At 40.5% G+C, this 22,236-nt stretch overlaps 1 protein-coding gene across 3 annotated transcripts; it reads left to right on the top strand.

The window, feature by feature from the left end:
• The first annotated feature begins 191 nt into the window (after window positions 1-191).
• stag2b (STAG2 cohesin complex component b) lies at window positions 192-21,857 on the top strand. Of its 3 annotated transcripts, none has more exons than XM_086139128.1 (34): window positions 192-380; window positions 2,033-2,159; window positions 2,236-2,317; window positions 3,722-3,865; window positions 3,960-4,056; window positions 4,219-4,295; window positions 4,453-4,657; window positions 5,130-5,281; window positions 6,279-6,352; window positions 6,446-6,569; window positions 8,343-8,441; window positions 8,636-8,715; window positions 8,907-9,014; window positions 9,558-9,669; window positions 9,752-9,869; window positions 9,963-10,066; window positions 10,516-10,608; window positions 10,687-10,776; window positions 11,252-11,455; window positions 12,370-12,440; window positions 12,548-12,635; window positions 12,753-12,833; window positions 12,913-13,005; window positions 13,136-13,310; window positions 14,474-14,613; window positions 14,750-14,851; window positions 14,953-15,101; window positions 15,286-15,414; window positions 15,596-15,825; window positions 16,309-16,531; window positions 17,746-17,853; window positions 17,953-18,079; window positions 19,497-19,574; window positions 20,104-21,857. In XM_086139128.1, the coding sequence occupies exons 2-34, from the start codon at window positions 2,116-2,118 to the stop codon at window positions 20,125-20,127; spliced, it is 3,825 nt and encodes a 1,274-aa protein (XP_085995254.1). In that variant the 5' UTR covers window positions 192-380; window positions 2,033-2,115; the 3' UTR covers window positions 20,128-21,857. The 3 variants fall into 3 exon arrangements, with proteins under 3 accessions (XP_085995254.1, XP_085995273.1, XP_085995264.1); XM_086139147.1 differs by having other exon boundaries at window positions 15,596-15,822; XM_086139138.1 differs by lacking the exon at window positions 192-380 and adding an exon at window positions 472-527.
• The last annotated feature ends 379 nt before the right edge of the window (window positions 21,858-22,236 follow it).

The following is a 22,236-nucleotide window of genomic DNA, read 5'->3' on the forward strand; positions in this document are numbered from 1 at the left end:
TCAATGACATAATTTGGATTTGTTTAAATTTGGTTGATAAAGGGAGAGTGCAAGAAAATGGTTTCGATCCCCTGCAGTACAACATAAACATGGGTGTCTGACGTGCAATACTGAGCAGTGGCCAGTGGGTGTCGGAATGGTCGAGCGCCGCTGTTGTGGCCGCTAGGTGGTAGCTCTGTACAAGGATTTCCTCCTCCCGGGTCGTCGAAACAACAAATTGAACTACGGAGCAAGCGGGCGAGAGAACGTCCGAACCCGCTTCTGACCGCGACTTTTAAACTTTTTTTTTTTTTTTTACTAAATTAAGTGTGAGATTCGTCCTGAGGCTTGTCGAAGAAGTACAAGTTAGGAATCAGCTGGGACTATTATTTCTCAGCAAGGTAAGTTAGCTGTAAAATGGCGGAAAGCTATATGCAACTTAGTTGATTTGTATTTTGCTAGCCGCTTGCTAGCGAGGCTAGAGCGCGGATGTCTGCCTCAGCCAAGTCGCCTCGCTAGCTCCGCTGTGAGAGGCTAGCTGCGCCCTGGTTGGTAGCGAGCTAACGCACACGATTCTTACCAAATTGACGTAAAATAGAACTCTTGAAACGCAACGAAGTATTTTGTTGTTTCGATGTACTTGGTTGCACTTCACAATGTTTGTTGCTTATGCAATACGGTGCTGGAACTCCCGAGGCAAGATGGAGGACGCAAGGACGTGATGTTTTTTTTTGGGAACGTTAGCACGTACTGTTAGCATGGTTGACCATTCGTAGTTTATCGTGCTCGTGAATTTTTCCTTAATTATCAGTGTGTATGGCATTAAAGCTGAACCTGGGATAAGAGTCGTTTATAAAACGGTCATTGGATGCGCTTGCTTCTCACGCTAGGTTCTTCTCGCTCATATTAGCATGTGATGGCACCGTCGAGCTTGCGTTGTTGTGTTATTATGGTCGTCCTAAGATCGCGGCAACAAACGCTGACCCGTTGCCGAAATCCAAATCATACTTTTACGCTCAGGTATAGTGCACTTGCTTGTGCATTCCCACTCATGAAGTCTCGGAAATTCACGGCTGCTAGCGCCGCTAGCAACACCCGCGCACCGGTGTCAATTTTGACAGGAACCGACGAAGAGCGTGGTCGCGTCGGCTCCGTTGGAGGGAACGGAGGCGTGTGTGCTTCTGCGTTGACTCTGGAACTCCTCAGTTTGGAGCTTTACGGCTCTTTGCTAGCCAAGATCTTCTCCCCGAGCTTCATTGTGGCAAGTTTATGAGATTCACTGAGCGATTTGGCGCCACTTTTTCAGTCAACACCCATTGAATCCCGTCATCTTGTCAGCACCTAATATTTACGTATTAACTCGCGAAACGGCCACATGTCTTCAAATGGCAAAGAAGAATGGTTTTAACGAACAATGCCATGTTACATTACAAACAAAGCACCTGCGTTGAGGTGCGATTGATATCGTCGTAGTTTCCGGTAGATAGATATGCTACTTGCATTGTCGTGGCAAATACTACCTATTGTAAGCAGCGACAGGCCTCCTCTTGTATTATCTCTCGTTTATTAATTCGCTTATTAATGGGCCCTAGTACTGTAATAACGGCTAATTCACTGTCTGTTGTAGGATGCACGATGTGATTTATTAGCATCGGGTAAAGTGTGTATTTATATCGTTTATTTTGCAGTTGGCAAGTCGGTGATTGCCTTTGAAAAGTTACTCTCCCGAAACGCATGCATGTATGTGCCACTTTTCCATACAGTACAGTAAAGCAGTAGTTGTGGCCTGCAGTATCTTGTTGATGTTGGTAACGTGTTCTGATTGGTTGAAGTACGCGCGGGGGGGGGGGGCAGAGCACGTCCATATATGGCCAGTGAGGAAGACACTCCAATAATTGAAAAGCAAGGAGGTCGAGGAAAAGGGAACCAATGCTTTGAGTGCTGAGCGCCACAATAGCATCTGTACCGCCCACCGTTACCATGTGAAGCAAGAAAAATCTGTTTTCATCAGTTTGTTTGTCTAAGTGTTACTTCTCTTATTTTATATCTTTAGATTTCATGCAAGCTTCCGTCTTGTATTTTCTGAGTGTTACAAGCCAGTAATAAAGTGGAAGTTATCCAGAAGATGTTAGAGAAATGATAGCAGCACCAGAAATACCAGCAGACTTCCCCTATGCTCAGTAAGTGCTCCTTGTAATTTTTGGCTCTTTGTATCGGCCCAAATGTTCAATTTATCATTTATTTTTCCATCTCTAGGGATACAGACACACAATTTTCTTCAGACACAGACTTTTCAGAAGATCCAGATGGGAGGACTTCAAATTCAGCGAAAGGAAAGGTATGTTAAGCAGTACTGGTTTCCTTCTCTTGTAACTAACCATTTTTAAAAGAAAAGAAAAAAAGGTGACAAATGTTAGCCTTTAAATATGACATTCAGTTAGTGGTAACAGAAACACACGTATATGACAAGGATCAACGTAGTAAAAACTCTGTTGATTAAATGTATTGCGCCACGCAATGCACTCTGGGAACCGAGTCGCTACATCATGGGACACGCCCGTGCAGTGTCGCTGTGTTCTGTTGATCGGCGGCACAAAAACTTAAGGGGAAAAAAAGGCAAGGGCGTATGCTCTGTATTGATAGCACACGTTTTGGCATTGCCAAAATAAGTCGGCCTCATGAAAAGCGTTTCTGTGGCTTTGGTTCAATGCACATGGATTGGCTTTGCCTTCCTTTGGAATGAGCATCAACACCCGCAGAGGGTCAACGCCACCAAGTGTTTCAGAATGGGCGACGGTTGGTGTCTGGACTTGTTGACCTACAAATTTGATTACTGCAAAATTGATTTATTTACGCATTTATGGTGTAGCAGAGTGCCATCCATCCATCCATCCATCCATCCATTTTCTGAGCCTCTTATCCTCACGAGGGTTCGCGGGCATGCTAGAGCCTTTCCCAGCTGTCTTCAGGCTATAGGTGGGATACACCCTGAACCGTTTGCTAGCCAATCTCAGGGCACACATTGGCGAACAAACCTGTTCAAACCCACAGTCACACGATGGACAATTTAGAGTGCCCACTCAACCTACCATGCATGTCTTTGGAATGTGGGAGAAAACCGGAGTACCCGGAGAAAAGCCACACAGGAACGGGGAGAAGGCATTTTGTTTCACCCCTTTAAACCCAAATGAAATGTCATTCCATTTGGTAATTTGGTTTAATTGTAATTGGAATACAAAACTCTATGTAAACGTGAGTAATAATACGACTTTTGCAAACAGCTGCATTTAGATGGGGAAAATACGGCCCTTATTTTCTGACATGTTCCTGACATAGTAACTGAATCATATTTTGTTTTTACATTTTAGTCAATCGGACCTGCTGGGCAAATCCACACACTGGGTGAACAGTGCGATTATGAGAAGCGTATTGTTGTATCTATTCATTGTGACCCTGGCTGTGACCAACACATAACTGCAACATTGCAGCATTAATTCTGCGTACTCTAAACATGTTGATGGCAAAAATTAGCAACTCGTTTACCCCAAGTCAGCTGGGGTAGGCTCAAAGTGCCATAGAAGATGGATGAATGGATGGGTGTCAAAAATAGACAAAGCTGCAAAAACGGCACAACTAGAATACCCTTTCTTTTGTAAATAATGCACTATCTCGGATTTTGTTGAACAGACAGTTGTAGGAAAGTGTTTTTCATGTTTCCCTCATGTCATTGGCTTTCTTTCAGGGTGGAAAGAAAGGCAAGAAACCAGCAGGAGACAAAAGCAAGGGGGGAAAGGGGGCAGGTCGGATAAATGGCCACCACCAGGAGAATGGCATGGAAAACATGATGCTGTTTGAGGTGGTGAAGTTGGGGCGGAGTGCAATGCAGGTGGGATATGTTATATCACAAACACCTATGTTGTCTTATTAAAAAATCCAAAACTTTTCTTATGTTTCTTTAAACATATGTATTCCCTTTACAGTCGGTTGTTGATGAGTGGATTGAGTCTTACAAACATGACAGAGATGTTGCGCTGCTTGATCTCATCAACTTCTTCATCCAGTGCTCAGGGTGTAAAGGTATGTTACTAAATGTTATTTTCTTGCAATTCGCCCAGCCCTACTAAGACGGTTACTTAATCTTTAAATTGACTAGTTAATTTGACTTTTTAAATAGTTTTACTGACCCCATGTCACTGTTGATAATGCTTCTAATTCTTTTTTTTTTCCTGAATCGATAAGGTGTTGTTAGTGGAGAGATGTTCCGCAACATGCAGAACTCAGAAATTATCAGACGAATGACAGAGGAATTTGATGAGGTAATTCGATTTGACCCTTTACTGTGTAATGTAGATTGTGTTGATGTTTGAGATTTTCTTAGAATCGTTGCTCTTTGCACATACTGCTTCATGGCACGTGATTAAGGACACATGGAGTAGCACCTCTTGCTAATAAGCCTTCTCTTTTCCTCTGTAGGATAGTGGAGATTACCCTCTCACTATAGCGGGGCCCCTGTGGAAGAAGTTCAAGTCAAGTTTTTGTGAATTCATTTCAGTCCTTGTGCGGCAGTGTCAATACAGTATCATCTATGATGAATATATGATGGACACAGTTATCTCCCTTCTCACCGGACTATCAGACTCTCAAGTCAGAGCCTTCAGACACACATCTACACTGGCAGGTAAGATTGTTGCTGTTTGAAATTGAATAGAAGGGTTGGAGTTTTCACCGTAATAACTAATCTCGAATTGCCTCGAGCTGACCTGTGAAGAGCATTACCGTATTTTCCAGACTATAAGCCACTACTTTTTTCCCACACTTTGAACCCTGGGGCTTTTAATGTGGCACGGTTTGTTTATGAATTTTTATAGGTGAGCTTCAAGCCGTCAATAGATTTATCTTTTAAGTCTTGTCACATTTGACCAGCGAAATTACAGAACACGTCACATTGGACGAATGCAACCGTCCAGAGTCTGCCCTCTTTCTGAATTATTCATCAGCTATTAATAAAAAGTGACGTATGTATGTACAAATTCGTTTTTATGGCTACATGTAGCTGTTGCGGCTTTCAATCAGAAATGGTTTGTAGTCCGGAAACTATAATACTTGATTTATGAAAATCATCCATATTGGCGCTGTATCTTTCTTAACAGCAATGAAGCTGATGACAGCCCTGGTGAATGTAGCTCTAAATTTGAGCATTAACATGGACAACACCCAACGACAATATGAGGCAGAGAGGAATAAAATGGTGGCCAAAAGGGCCAATGACAGACTGGAGCTGCTCTTGCAGAAACGTAAAGAGGTATGGTCAATTTCATTTATATAAATCTAATTTTGGAAAACTCGAGTTCATTTTCAATTAGAAATTAATTTGGGATGAAAAGAAAGGGTATGACCAGCCAAATGCCAGATTATTTTTACTGGAGAATGTTGAGCAACAGCAACATGTAATTCGACGCATGCCAACAATTGTGCAAATTATTGTCATTTGGCCTTCTGTTATTGTTTGCCAAATGGATGGGTGTGTTTGTATTTATTTTTTTATTTTTTAAATAGAAAGCGTAGCAAATAATATGTCCTCTGGGTTAGTGTTAAGAATTCTGCAGCTCTATTTATTTACCTATTTTCCCTTTAACGTTCTGATAATGGAACAACTTTCACCACGTCTCAAAGTCTGTGTTCGGATTGTATCCCCCCATTAAATTAATGACAAGTAGGAAGCACGGTTACAGTAAAAATGCAGTACAGTATTTGCCAGTTATTTTACCCATTTGTGTCTTGGCTATGGTGCATCAGTTAATCAGTGTAAATGAATCACTTTATTTTGTGACAGAATTCATGCCTTCCTGTTTTGGAGGTGTAACTGTTAATTTGGTGGTCGAAATGTTTTCAAGTTCACTTCTAGTTTTATTCAACGAGCATCTACTGTTAACTGGGTTATGTCACAGCAGGTCCCACCTGCCTCTCATTTATCTTGACGGCACAGTGTATTGCCTTGCTACAGCCTAGTGCAGTATTTGGCTGCCACAATATGATCATGCACTTTTGATAAAGGAAGGAAAATCCCACAATGGTCACTGAAATAACTGACAAGACGACAGCGTCATTCCACAAAATGTATGGGAGAATTTCCTTTGGACAGTTTAGACAACTTTTGGCAAGTCATTTCAGTTCAACGCAAACATAATGTATACCAAGAAAATCTTAACCTTTCCGCCACAGAACTCTTGCATGATGATGTTCCTCCCAAATTTTTCAGGCAATACAGTATTGAGTAATTAACTTTGTTTCCATTTCAGCTCCAAGAAAACCAGGATGAGATTGAAAACATGATGAATGCAATATTTAAAGGAGTCTTTGTACATCGTTATCGGTATGTGACCATGAAATTAATTTTTTTTTTTTTTTGGGCTGCCTTGTAAGACAGAGTTGTGTCTTTTAACCAATAATCATGATCCTTCACCAGTGATTCAATAGCAGAAATAAGAGCCATCTGTATAGAAGAGATTGGAGTTTGGATGAAGCTCTACAGTGATGCCTTCCTTAACGACAGTTATCTAAAGTATGTGGGATGGACCATGCACGATAAGGTGGGTCAGCTAAGAAATTTACCTTTGCTTCAAAATTTTTGACAGCACATTCTTTCCTTTGCTGCATGAAGGTGCTATCTTAATGTTTTAGTCAAATCGAATATTTCTTTATTTTGGACTCCTGCCTGGGATACCTGTGTAAAACTCAAACTTCCCCCCCCCGGAAATAAATCTTTACCAATGCCCAATGTTCTTCCAAATATAAAACGCATGGTATAGGTAGCCCACGCTACGGTCCCCACCCTGGATTTTGGGCGACAGTTCGTTCCAACTTTGATAATTATTGTGGTGTATTGAATAATTATAATTTATTTCAAGTTGACCATTGAACACTTTTGAATTGTAAATTGCCTCTTATTGCTTGACAAATTTTATTCCACGTGACAATAAAGTAATATCAAACATGTAAAACAAAGCATAAACGTGTAGAAAAAAACAACACTGGTTTGATTGGTCTTGCCTGCACACCACTCTGCAGGCATCACCAATTGACCTGCGCTTTATCCAACTGCTACACTTATGGTAGGTTCAGCCCGAACATGAAATTTTGCGGCACCCCATATGTCTCGCGTGCTTTTTTTCGCTGGGGAACTACACAAGGTTGCTTCCTGTGGAGAAGAGGTGGGCCTGCTCCTCCTCCAACATAAATAAATAAACACCTGTACATTCGAACAGCGAAAGTCAATCTGGCTGTGTTATTGTGGTTGCTGACTGCTATCTTGTCTGACCGTTCAATAGTTATCAACAAGTCAGTACACTCTGTTCCTGTTTGCGCTGCGTGTGACATAGTAACTACATTTGAGACGTCGATTGGCTGGTGTCGATGCGACAACGCCAAAAGTTCAAATTTGCAAGCCCCGGCGAAATGGACAAAGAAGCAAAATTTTCGGTTAATCTGCGCCACCCGCCACGCAGCAAACTGCATTGACTACAATGGAAACACGCCACCAGAAATGCTCAGTTTGTGTTCAGTATGACTGCATGCAGCATTAGGTTGGGAATTAAAACATGGCTGACCTCGTTAGTGACCAAACCACACGTTTTCAAGCACATAAAAAAGGGCTGCAAACGTTAAGCTATTATTGCTCCCACTGCATGGGTTCTTTTCTCACGTTTGTATGAAGTGGCAATGTAGCTGTGCTCCTTAGCAATCTCAATAGACTCTTGTTTTGCTGGTGTGACCTGTTGAAGTCCAAAAAGCAATTAGGATAAGGATTCAAACACAGGAGAGGCTTCTTTTGTTCATTTTGCTTCTTTTGTTCAAAGTCCGGGAGATGTTTCAAGCACCGCTTGCACACAGTACAAAATTGACCGTTTTCTCTACTTGCCACTGTATTTAATTATGAAATTGAAACTAATCGACACCGTAGATTTGGATGAAGAATCTTCAAATGTTCAGCTCTCAAATTCGCTGTTTCACTGCGTCTGTTAGCTGCACTTTAAAGCTGCAACTGTGACACAAATGTAAATGCAAAGTGCATTGCAAAAAAAAAACTGTTTTCCAAAAGGCTGTATTAAGGCCCATTTAACATCCCGTTCCTACTTTGTGATTCAAACACATGGTTGAAAACATAATCATTCATTTATGAACCCAAAAATCTAAAGATCTTGATTACATGCTTCCTAGTGTTTCAATTAAAAGAATTTTTTCAAACGTGTTTCATCAAGCTTCCTACAATATTTCACTTGTTTGATGCAAATTTGTGTGTGTGGTTACCGAATCGTTTAATTTTAATACAACATTTGAATATTTCCAAATTATTTATTTTTTAGCAAGGTGAGGTACGACTGAAGTGTTTGACGGCTCTACAGGGTCTGTACTACAACAGAGAGCTTAATGCAAGGCTGGAACTCTTCACCAGTCGCTTTAAGGTCAGTGCCACCTGCTGGACAGCTTAAACACCACAATTACACTCCTTACAATCCAATACTTAGTACATATTTATCAATCTCGGCGGCCATTGATATGTCTGACACAACTGACAAAAGTTGGGGGGGGGGGGGTTCAATTGCTTCATTTGTACTGAAAAACATGTTAAATGTTTCTACCCTTTCATTTTTCCCAGGACCGCATTGTCTCCATGACCCTCGATAAGGAGTATGACGTTGCAGTACAAGCAATCAAGTTGCTCACTCTAGTTTTGAAGTAAGTTCTAAATGGTCATCCCAGTTTTGAACCTTGTTTCCCATTTATCAATGGGGAAAAAAAATCTTCTCGTTGTAAGCCCGTTGTATGCACACACACTCAAAGTACTCCATCCAGGACACGGGAGTAACTTGTAACAATTTTGTTTGCACCTTTTACTTGAATGGCTCTTTTTTTGTTTGTTTCTGCAGTAGTACAGATGAGGTACTGACCCCTGAGGATTGCGAGAGTGTCTATCATCTGGTCTACTCAGCACACAGGCCGGTTGCTGTTGCAGCAGGAGAATTCCTCTACAAAAAGTACGTCAGACGTAATTTAAACAGAATTGAGCGTTTCACTGACAAGCTGACGTTCTACATTTGCCGTCTGTCTTTACCCTCGGCTCAGGTTTTGTGTCTTACCTACCAGGATACACGGAATTTATTTTATTTTGTATCCTGCGTTTACATGAGGGGCTTGTAACTCTCTTCTAATAACCGAATTTGGATTGCAGTGAAGTTTAAAGGGTTTAGTGTTCTGTTATAGTACTGTTATTTGTCAATTTCCTCAGTGGGTATTGCCAGAACAGGTTACAATGTTCAAAAAGTAGAGTTTACACTTGTGGATTCTTTATTTTGAATTTGCGTATCACATCCCGTGACATGACACTACAAAAAACAAAATGTGGCAGGTTCACCGACACTGTGTGTCCACGGAACAATTTACAAAATCCAAACATCGACACCAGCGACTCCCTGTATGCTACTTTTTGAGAGACCCTTGCTGCTTCTATGCGTGATTATATTTAATGCTCAATAGAGGATGTTGTGGGAGTGAGTTGCCAAACTACTCTGTTTTCAAAGATTGTTTAGCCAGAGGGAACCAGAGGAGGAAGGTGCCCCTAAGAGGAGAGGCAGACAAAGTCCAAACGCCAACCTCATCAAGACCACTGTCTTCTTCTTCCTGGAGAGTGAGGTACACACATTTTCAGTCTGTCTTCATTGATTGCATGCAAACTATCGAGTTATTCACCCATGCTGTGTGAAAATCTTTTTAGCTCCATGAACATGCAGCCTACTTGGTGGACTCTCTCTGGGATTGTGGTCCGGAGTTACTGAAGGACTGGGACTGTACGATCAGCTTACTATTAGACGACCCATTCGCAGGAGAGGAAGGTATGACGAAAACCTCATCACGTGCCACTGACAAGTGGCTGAAAGCAAACGCGTGTATTTACTAACCAGGACTTTTTTCTTCTTGACTTGTAGCTCTCACAGATAGACAAGAGACAGCTTTGATTGAAATCATGCTGTGCACTGTGCGCCAGGCTGCTGAATGTCACCCCCCTGTGGGAAGAGGCACGGGGAAGCGTGTAAGTTGCATTTATGGGATTGTAGTCCTTTCTCTTGATGTTTTTTGTATGGAGCGTTATCAGTTTAGAGCCTATAGCAAAGGTTTAGTTCTCTCCACACATTGAATCAAGCAACAACTGTTCAACGCCCTTTCAGGGTTTATCAGCATCATGTTCAAACTCAACAAAATATATTAATTTTCTAATCCAGATCCACAGCGAAATATAGTAATTCTTTTTCTCGGCCCTTGAAAGGTAATTATAATGTTGGTAACAGTCGTCAATATATTGGAACAACCCTGGAAAGTGTTGACTATTTGCTGGAACCGGCTTCCTCTGTCTAATGCCTAAACAATTAAAGGAATTACCATGAATTGCTGCGGTTTTCTAGTCCATGTATTTCTAATCGCTAGTGTATTTTTCATTAATCATGAATTGTGACAGCACAAAGGTATTTGACTTGCATTCAGGTGATGACAGCCAAAGAAAAGAAGACTCAGCTTGATGACAGAACCAGAATGACAGAGCTCTTTGCTGTGTCTTTGCCCCCTCTACTGGCCAAGGTACGTCATTACGTTGACACGTGGTCTTGTGCATGTTCTTCAGAAAATAGCTAAATTGAATGTTTGCCCTGTTGACAGTATGCTGTGGATGCAGAGAAGGTGACCAACCTGTTGCAGCTCCCTCAGTTCTTTGACCTGGAAATTTACACCACAGGACGTCTGGAAAAGGTCAGTCAAATGTTCTTCTCAGATTATATTGATTTAATGAATTATAATACGAGTAATACGCCACCCCTGCATGTCATGCATGCCGAGCTCATTCGAACAGGTTGTATGCCTAAATGTTCTGTATTGTGTTGTGTTGTATTATTATATGATATTATTTATTCATTCAATATGATCCAGAGCTTTCCTGCTCACACTTCCTCAATTCCTTGGTATTGACTGTCTCCACCAGTCACCTAAAATGTTTTTACGTTACTTGATCTACATACTCCATTTTTATGCAATTTGTTATTTTTATGGGATTCCTACTTGGATTTATTTACATTGTTTTGTTGTAACGTGACCTTGAGAAATCGAAAAAGTACCTCCAGATGTGTTGTTGTTGCATTGTATAAATATTACCAATTCATCAGTGCGCATTTTCAATCCCACATTTTGGACTTTGTTGACTGTGTTATCTGTTTACTGTTGACTGCAGCACCTTGAAGCCCTGCTCCGCCAAATCAAGGAAATTGTTGAGAAGCACACAGACACTGAAGTTTTGGAGACATGCTCTAAGACGTACCATGCCCTGTGCAATGAAGAGTTCACAATATTTAACAGGGTCGACATTGCCCGCTCCCAGCTGCTGGATGAGCTGGTGGACAAGTTCAACAGGCTACTGGAGGATTTTCTCCAAGAGGTATGAGTCAAAGTTGACTTTTTATAAGCCCTCTTCCTGATAACCATACTTGATTATTCTCTCGCTCTCTTTTTTTTAAAATTTGTTTAAGAAAGATTCGTACTTTTAGTCTTTTCCTTTTACATGCTCATCTTAAGTAGTAATTGAATGTTAATTAATGGGTTAATTGTGCCATGTCATCCAAAAGGCTGCAGTTCATGCAGAATTTATTTTAATATATATTTTTGTGTACGTTTGGAATCATTTTAGGTTGGGATGTGCTGATACCACTTTTTTCAGACCAAATGCAAGTGGAAGTACTTCGATTTGAGTACTAACCAATACTGAGCCAATATGTGATACTTCATTAATGTCATTACATCTTGAAATTGTGAAGAATTACTTTTATTTCAGTCAGAAATTGTTCGGAAAACACAAAGCACACGTTTCACTTAAAATGTCAGATGTCACACAAGGCATTTTAATTATGTCGTGTCTTAGTCTGAACACCAGGGGACACTATACAAAAGGAGAACATGGAAGCGTGATATTAATAAATGAAATAGCCCAATAAAAACAATCATACTGATATCTTATTGCCATTATGAGGTCACAATCCTTGCTTCAATCCTTTCTCCTTCTTTCGGGTTCCTTTTCACACTGGCTTGAAGGGAAGAATTGTGCTTCAAAAGATATGTGATTCTTTTGGCAGACCCGTTGTCACAACCCAGATTCACTTAAGAGTTTTGAGGCATGGTGAGGGGTTGTGATGAGCAATACAGTGGGAAAATCGGTCACAAGACTGTTTCTTTAATTGATACGCACACCAAGACAAGGCTTCACTGTTATGAACTCGCCATATGGAACTCGCCGATGCATTCGTTTTGCCAAGCCCATCACAAGTATTGTTCATTGAACTGAATGTTTCTTTCCAGGGTGAAGAAACTGATGAAGACGATGCTTATCAGGTTTTGTCAACTCTAAAAAGGATCACAGCTTTTCACAAGTATGAATTTCTTCTATTTGCAGGCTGCTCTTTCTCATGTCTGTCCATGATGACGAATGTAAGTGAGAAGTGTCTTCTTTTAACTTGATTATTTGTATGTCTTGTAGTGCACACGATCTCTCTGGATGGGATCTGTTCACCAGCAACTTTAAGTTGCTCAATACAGGGATCGAGAATGGCGATATGCCCGAGCAGGTTATTTAAAAACACTTTCAAATAAATTGATTGAATGCATTGACAGTCATGTTCTCAAAATCAAGCCCACTCTTGTCAGCATTTGCAATTTTAATATTCATCTCTTTTTTTGAGCAGATAGTCATCCATTCACTGCAGTGCACCCACTATGTCATCCTGTGGCAGCTGGCCAAGTTATCCGAAGGCAGCTCCCGAAAGGTGAGGGTCGACTCGCCCAACTTCAGTGTACTTCTGTGAAGTATGACTGTGCCGCTCAAATCACTGTCTGAACTTTCAGGAGGACATGGTTACCTTGAGGAAACAGATGAGGGCCTTCTGTATGATGTGTCAACGATACCTCACGAATGTCAATACAGCTGTTAAAGAACAGGTAAAAAGTACCTTCTACTTAAGCGATGAGAAATCCTGTTAATCATTGTTATATTTTAGGACTCCTCCTGTATGGTTATGGAGGAGAGTATACAGGTTATTACTACTTTTTCCTTTTCTTTCCACTGCAGGCATTCACCATCCTTTGTGACCTCCTGCTCATCTTCAGCCACCAAATGGTGGCTGGTGGCAGAGAACACCTGGAGCCCTTGGTTTATTCCCCCGAGGACTCGCTTCAGTCTGAACTGCTTTCCTTCATCCTAAATCATGTTTTCATAGACCAGGATGATGACACCAATAGCACAGGTACAAGCAAATATGTATCCGCTGCTCTGATGGGTGTGTTGAGAACTAGGGTTGGGCATCGTTTGAATTTGTATGATTTCAGTTCGCTGCGGTGCATACGTGCAATGGTTCCAATGACAAGGAGGAGCTTGTATGACTCGATCTCTCGATCTTTAAAACGTCGTAGAAGAAAAATTATTATTATGCAGAACAGTACGGGTTGTTTACAAGTTCCCGACGTGGAGAAAGTACCCTGAATGCGCCATGTTGCTTGCGGAGCATGCATGTAGCATAAGTGATTCTGTCATCACTCGGCGTCCTTTAAGCTGTAAGCAGTTGGCATTTAGTGTAAAACTAAACACACACAAAAAAGAATTACACACATTGTGTATTTAAATACAAAACATGCTTCGTTTTTAAAATATCGCTCCTCAAGAATGCCGAAGTCAATATTGTATTGAAATTGAAAATTTGCATTGGCTTTGGTAGTGCTATTGCTCCAGATAACGAATATTCACACAGAAGCGGTGTGGAAATACGTGAGTTCATTTGGAAAGGCCTATTTTGACTAGAGCACATATACACTGCGCTCCTGCTTTTAAATTGCTTGCAGCTTTTGTGTTGTTTTCAGACCAATCTAGTCAAAAGTTCAAACGGGCCTTGCAAAGGTCGAAGCCACATGGCCTATAGTTTTTCCATGCCTTTTCATGAGCTGGCAACAGCCATGGCCAGGGGCATTTTGTTTTAACTTCTGTTTACATCCTATTCTTGTGAAAGTGATATGTATGACTGCCTTCAAGGAATTTCTACAAAGAATCAGAGAAGACCTGATTAGATTTTGAAAAGGCCAAGGTCACTCTGACCTCCCTCAGTTTCATCTCTTTGCCATTAATTTCTGGTACGCCTGAAAAGAGTGGTCATGACATCTGGAACAAGTGTGACCTCAAAGGCAAAAATAAATGATTTTGCCACAACAGAAAAACAAACCGTCCTACTAAATCTACTTATCATCTCAAAGAAATTGATAATTGAAATTGACATGATTTTACTTCAACCTTTGGCCTATATAGATGATAGTAGACGAAAAAGGGGATTACTTTACGATGTGTTTACTAGTATTTGAGTTTTGCAGAAAAAAAGATTGTGTTGTGAAGACTAATATTTGGATTGTTTTCTGTCTTTAGATGGCCAACAGGACGATGAGGCAGTGAAAATTGAAGCATTACATAAGAGGAGAAACCTCCTGGCTGGCTATTGTAAACTGATCATCTACTGTGTGGTCGAAATGAAAACTGGAGCTGACATTTTCAAACAGTACATGAGGGTTAGTTTGTTTTTTCTAATCATAATTTATTTCAGGATGATTTTCTTTCCAATCCACATTCTTTGAAGCAGGAGCACCAAATCCAAAACTATCTCTGCAACTAACTATGTGCCCCCCCCCCTCTTCATTTCTGCAGTATTACAATGATTATGGTGACATTATAAAGGAAACAATGAGTAAGACGCGGCAAATTGACAAGATTCAGTGCGCCAAAACCCTCATCCTCAGCCTTCAGCAGGTCAGTGTTCAGTTTTGCTCAGTTTCTTTCATCCACGCATTAAATTTGTTTGAGCCACATTGCAAATGTTAATACAAATGTTTCCTCTCTGTGTCTGTTAGCTTTTCAACGAGATGCTGTCAGAACTGGGTCATGGGTTTGATCGCTCCTCCTCTGCTTTCTGTGGAATCAAAGAGTTGGCCCGTCGATTTTCTCTAACCTTTGGCCTTGACCAAGTGAAAACCAGAGATGCCATTGCCATGCTGCACAAGTACGACTTTTCTTTCATGTTTGTTCACCTTGGACGTTCCAACTTGCAAACACCACATCAATAATATAAGCAATTAAATCGAAAGCTTCGATGTAAGATTTAATGCATTTAAAGCCAATGAAACACTCCCTCTTGCCACCTCAATGCTTCCTTTTCTTCTTGTGCACATTTGCTTATATCCTAGGGATGGAATAGAGTTTTCTTTTAAAGATCCAAGTCCCCAGGGAGAAGGAGGCCCTCCCCTCAACTTGGCTTTCCTAGACATCCTCAGCGAATTCTCCTCTAAGCTGATGAAACAAGACAAGAGGACTGTGTAAGTTTGATTTCTGTTGTGCTGCGAAGTGGGAGGCTCAGTGCAACAGGTGTTTGTGACAAAATGTAAAAAAAGACTTAATTCTTCATTCAAAACCTGCCTTCTTTGGAGTATTTGTTCTTTTTTGGTGGCAGCGTGTGTTTGTTTCTCTAATCCCTGTCACTTTTCCATTTCTCCACAGCCACATGTACTTGGAGCGTTTCATGACGTTTCAGATGGCACTGCAAAGAGAGGACTGCTGGCTCCCCCTCATTTCATACAGGAATTCCCTACAGGCTGGCGGTGATGACGACACGATGTCCGTGATGAGTGGCTACTCCAGCAGAGGCTCCTCCATTCGGTCAAAAAAGACCAAGGCTCCTGCTACTACAACTGGAACTTCTGTAGCAAAGCGGAAGCTGCCTGAAGGTGGTGAGCATTTGGCAATCTGATTTCTCTGCATTGTTTAACACTCAGAACAAGTCTCGCTTTTCTGTTACACTACCACCTATAAACAATCCCGTTAGCCATGAGAGTGGCATGGATTAATACGTGGCTGCAATAGTACAGTTGAAGCCCAGAAAAGCAAGAATGTCTTCCAACGTTTTCAATGTGTTCCAAGCATCTTGGCTCTCGCAATCGAGTCGATGGGCAAAGGGATAAAACAGCAGATGGTAGAAGCCTACTAATGACCACAATTTCCACATCATTTCATCAACAACGAGAAAATGCAATTCAGTACTGGATCACCCAAGGTGGTGACTGTAGTGGAGTTTGGATCAAGTTGCTGTCATCACAGGAATTTTGATTGAATTGTTGACAAAAAACCACAAGCCATCTGTGCAAAGTGAAGTCTATGTAACTGGGATGGAACCGGTGTTCATGTTTCATTTGTGTCTTTTCCTTTCTTTCCAGAGGAAAGCAGTAGCAGCGAGGTGTGGCCGCAAGGCATTCAAACCCCAGTCATGTTGCCATCGCCCCACCTCACCTCCACTGCCATGCGAGACCCGAAACGGGGTCGTGATGACAGCTACATGGGTGTCTACGCCCTCCCTCACGACCAGCCGCCGCCCCACCAACACCCACAACAACACCACCAACAGGCATCTCAGCATCATCAGACCCCCTTGGATTACAAGTACGGAAATCTATAGACTTCTCTGTCTGCTCCATTGGAGTCGTTGAAATTCTCTGACTATTAATTCCGCTTGGATTGAAGTCGATTCGTATTTCTTTTTAGTTATGACTTTTTAATTGTTCAGTGATGAAAGTCCTCCGGATTTTCCCGGGATTTCAGATTTTCAAATTTTCATGAAAATTCCTCCGGAAAATTGAGGATAGAATGCCTAAAATTAATTCGGATGATATTAGTTGACAACATTGAACGAACACGCGTTTGAGTTCGTTGTTTTGCTTTCACGATCGTAGCCATGTTGAGGCACTAACATTAGTAACAGTAACACCCCTCTCCTCGCATTGTCATGGCCTCGCCATATGTCGGAGATTTCAAAATTTCGGCGAAAACGGAAGCCACAAACGGTGCACACAAAAGGCAGATTAATCTTTGAATGCCAATATTTGAATAGCGTTTTGTGTAAACTAATTCATGCGTGATCGGCCAGGTACGGCCCCAGCGCAATGTTCAAACAGGTAGACAGGCAAGCTGACCTACGTGCAATAGACGCGAGTGTTAGGAAAACGTTCAAGTGGTCATGGCTTGAGGAAAAGGACTTGAACAGAGATTTCTTTTTTGTCCGACTACATTGGAAAGGTCGACAAACCTGCTAAATCAGTTAAAATCTCATATATATATATATATACTGTATATATATATATATATACTGTATATATACAGTATATACTGTATATGCGCTCGCATTTGTATTTTCAGGAAAGTCCACTTTCATCTCTGATTGTTGACCAGTCGAATACAAAAGAACAGACTACGATTGACTTGGGGCCGTTAAGCTTTTGTGATGATTTTATTTATTTAAATGAATGGAATTTAAGCTTTCGTACACGTTGACCCTTAGTTTTGTGCTGTAATTTTCACTTGTCATTCGTAACATTTCACTGCTAAGTTTCAGTTTCAACACTTGGATGGCTCCTTTGATTCCTAATATTTACAGTCTGTGTACTTTAATAAGTGTTCATTTGGACCAAGACTCATTCTTCAGTTGAGTGCCTATCGTGTGGGACTGGGATTAGAATTTGAATGTGCAGCCTACCAGGTGGTCTTATAGTGACAGTGATTGATGTTGATGTTTTTTTGATAGCCGGCCAGTGAGACAACAAAACAGTATTTCTAGCTCGTTGGTGAACAGTAATGGCTAATTAATGTAACTTGCCTAGTTCCCAGGTGACGTGGATGCTTGCCCAGAGACAGCAAGAAGAGGCTCGTCAGCAGCAAGAAAGAGCAATGAACTACGCCAAGCTCAGGACCAATTTGCAGCATGCTATGTAAGATATTCAACCAGTGGGACGGTGACGTTGAGGTGATATAATGTCTCTAAAAAGCCCAAAACCTTTTAATAAATGCATATTGGTACATTCACGCAGACGTCGTGGCACTGGCCTCATGGAGGAAGATGAAGAGCCGATTGTGGAGGATGTGATGATGTCATCTGAGGGTCGTATGGATGACCTGAATGAAGGCATGGACTTTGATACAATGGACATCGACCTGGTGAGAAGCATTTACCATTCATCATTTATTGCACGCTCCTTATTTATGAGTAGCAAAGATTACATCGAGCCACAAATGTAGCATTTCCATTGTACTTTTGTGAGGCTCAATATTAAAATTGCCACAATATCATCATTGTCATGTTACAAGTTTAAAAGCAACACCACATCTCCGTCAAAATCCTGACTAACATTGGCCTGCTTCAGGAGAACTCAGCATGTCATCTGAGTGAAGAATAGACCAATCATAGTCTATACTGAGTATAAACCATGATAACCCACTGAGCCAAAAGGAATAAAATGACTGGCCATGCCCTGTTCTTAGTCACTGCTGTTATGATGAACAAAAACACAATATAGTATCGAGCACTTTTTTTAAAAAAGCAATATTGTGAGTTTTTATACAGTAACGTGAGCTCTTTTTATATCACAAACCTCACCACAGTATCGTGATTATCGTATCATGAGGTTGATATCTCAATAGTATGGTATTAAGACATTTGGATATTGCACATCCATCATTTTTAATGGTACTTTTGAAAGAAGATGGTTGAGAAAATAATTGCATGAAGTAGCTGTAGCTGTTATGGTCTTAATTGTTGTTACATTCCTAGACTTTGTTGATTTGCAGCGCCATCACAAAGCGCCTGCAACGGGCCTTCGAGGTCACTGCAGTGGAGGTGATTGGGCAATATAAGTACGGTTTTTTTTCCCATCATCTGGTTGAATTTATCCTCATGTCCTCTTAAATTTTAATGTCGCATTTTAACACTCAAATCTGAGGATCCAAAATAACGTACAGTTGCCCATTTTCCTTTGGCAGTTGTTTCTCCAAACATAACCATTCAATTTATTTCATCACCGCTCCTTCCAACAGACATCTTTCTTTGACCCAGACGACATGTGAGGTTTACTAAAATCCTCAGAGCTCTTGTTGACTTTGAGGATCCAGTCAGTCAGAGAAGACTTATTTGTTAGGCCTACAACAACTATTACAGACCATCTTGTGCTGATTTTTCAATGTCGTTTCCAAATGCACAAAGAAAAGAACTGTAATCATCAAAAGCTTGGTTTTGGCTGCGTGTAAAAGGGCCTCTGTGTCTTGTTTAATGAAACATTGTGTTGACAGTGCATTGCAACATCATGACCAATTTAGTTGACAATTTACACCCGCTCCACAAAACCATGCATGATGACTGTAAAACCAGAGCTAGATGTAATCGGAAACATATGTCTCAACTGCATACCAAACGTCAAGTTGATTTCACAAGTACCTACAGTAAGCCATTCCACCGATTTCTCATATTAAAACAGATAAACCGACCTGAGTGACCTCTGATTTTTTTTATTTTTTTTTATTTTTTAACCCCCCTCTCTCTTGAGTCACTTTTCAACACACTTTTCCTCCTCTCGTCTAGCCGCCATCTAAAAATCGACGTGAAAGGTCTGAGCTAAAGCCGGACTACTTTGACCCTGCCTCTATCATGGATGAGTCGGTAAGACCGAGTTGCTGCTTACATGTGTGGTGTTTGCATGTTGACAACCAAGTGTCCCCCCGCTCAAACATTAAACTTGGCTGTGTCATCCATGGTCCATTGGAGTTGCTGACATGAAGCTTATGGCCCGTCTTTGTACGCGTTCAGCCATCTGAGCTGTGTGCACCCTAGCCAAATTCCTTTCACCGTGGCCTTGAAATCCAGGTCAGACAGCAGACGCTCAGCCCTGAACAATGTTCATGAGTGTCTTGTGTCCACTCCAAATGATTCATCACTCGCATTTCTCATAAACGGGTTTCATTTGAAATTTGTTGAGAAACATTGTGCCACAGATTACTTTTTGCCACTCTTACCATTGTAGCTAAAGTATGTTCTTGTGTTCTCTGGGACATCGAGCAACATTTTGTACAAAAGGTAATTGAAAATAATTTACCGGCTATTGCGCGCTTGTGTGTGTGCGTGTGTGCGGGTCAGCCTTTCATAAATTTTGGACGTGTCATATAAGTGAATATTTTTTTTTTCCTTTTAGGTCCTGGGAGTGTCTATGTTTTAAACTAATATCCAAATTATGTTGAAGCTGGGATACGAGAAGAGGAGCTTTGTATTTAAAGAGAATTTTAGATGCGAAAACAAGTGTGTTTTCTGTAAGAAAAAGCAAAAATTTAAAAAAAAAAGTTTTGGCTTGTACTTCATGTGGACCAATGATGACCCACACTCAGTGTTGCTTGCTCAGAGAGGACTTCAAATATATACTTTTATAATCTTGGTTAATTTTAAAAGTGGCCTGTTCCAGAATAGTGAAACAGGCCACTTCCAAACCTATCAAAGACGATATATGTCTGAAGAAAAATCCATAATAGCGTTTTCCCTCTTTTTTTTTTTCTTCATTTCTCTCCCAGTGAGGATGGATTGGTGTGTTATAACTTAAGAAACATAGCTTTTTTTGTTGTTTTTGTTTTTTTTGTCTAACCCATTTTACATTTGTAGTAAGTTACCAGGTGTGATGTAGTAATTTATAAACAGACTGTAGTAGCTTGCCTGTACCGTGTTAGCCAAGTGGATGGAGGTCTTTCTGTTCTTGTACTTTCATTGCCCTCCTCTCTCTTAAGTTCATCTTCCCGCTTTGAGGTCCTGATAACCACTGGTGGTTAAGATTGTGAGATGTCATGTAGAATCAGTCTCAATCCTTGTTTATGCTGTGAAGCGTCCCACAGTCCAGTAGTACGCAAGTCTTGGCGCTTACCCCAAGATTTGGACCACTCCAGAGAATTGTTCCCTTGAACCACAAGTAGCCTGGTCCAATGAAATAGTTTGTTTGTTTTGTTTTCTTTCCAATCTAGCAGCATCATGTCAAAATGGGTATCTCTACATTTTAAATAAAAAAAAAAACAACATATGAATTGGTGCTGATTTTTATATATGTGCTTTGTTTTTCTTATTTTCAACCTTCAGTCACAAATGAAAGAAGTGTGTAAGAAACTGAAAAATTGAACACGTCAGTCCATGCAGCAAGAAAGATTTTTAGATTTGTATTTTTTACATTTTGATTTTCTTTTCTTCCTTTTGTCTTGATAATGTCTTCGGGTTTTTACCTTCTTTCCTAACGTGTAAATTAGTTTGGATAAAACGAATGAAATTCAGCTTTAAGAGTTTCTCCGCTCGAGTCCTGTCACGAAAATACTTCATAGAGACTTCAAATGTTAATAACCGGGAGGTCCTCTTTCAGAGATTACTGAACGCAAGCTATTCAGCAGTGATGTGGCAGCTAGACAAAGCTTAGATTTTGACTTATATTTGTCACACATGACTTTTAATGAACTGTTTTGTCTACTGAGTTTGTTTTTGTAGTCATTCCATGCTAAAGCCTTAAACATGCTTCTTCTCTCACGCTAATCTTCCATGTCAGCAGATTGGTCATGTTTAAAGGGTGGATAATTGGCTTCTTAGAACATGAAACATGAGATGGTCAAATGTATCAATGTGATCAAGTAGATGAGCAGTCTGTGTGTGTTTTGCCTAATTAATTTATGTAAGTAAAAAGAAAATTCTTTTAAGGAAAATGTACTGTTTATTATTTGTTGCTTACCACTACATTGGTATAAATCCTTATTAGATATTGTGTATATATCTTCAAATTATTTTTTCTTTTTTGGCTATTTTGTGTTCTGCACTCTTGCCTACACCCTGAGTTGTCTACTATTCTCCCATCCTCTTTCAGTCACTCTGTTTTCTGATTTGTACTTGTCTGGAGACAGTAACTTTTGAATAAAAATCAACACACAATTTCTACTGTGATAGATATTTACTCCATTTACGAACCACGAATAATAGGCTGTTGCAATTTTGAATTCAATGGATTTGTTTCTGACCAAGAGTGAACCAAAAGATAATTAATTTTTTAAAATATGTATAGAACCACTCAAAATCCCAATCAACATAATGTCGTCTAGAACATTCTCATCACGTATAAATTTAGAACATGGAATACCTGTATACCCGTAATGAGTAATGTGGTATTCATACTGATGGCCATCTAACTAAAAAATGAGAAAAGGAATGAATGATTCTCTTAGTACACTATCCTGTCTGTGTAATTTACAAGACGCTCATTTACCAAATTTATAAAAACGAAAGAAAAAAAGCACAAACTCAAAATTTGACC

The sequence above is a fragment of the Hippocampus guttulatus genome, chromosome 2 (assembly GCF_054856545.1).
Source record: "Hippocampus guttulatus isolate MCC_2025c chromosome 2, RoL_Hgut_1.0, whole genome shotgun sequence".
Taxonomy (NCBI): domain Eukaryota; kingdom Metazoa; phylum Chordata; class Actinopteri; order Syngnathiformes; family Syngnathidae; genus Hippocampus; species Hippocampus guttulatus.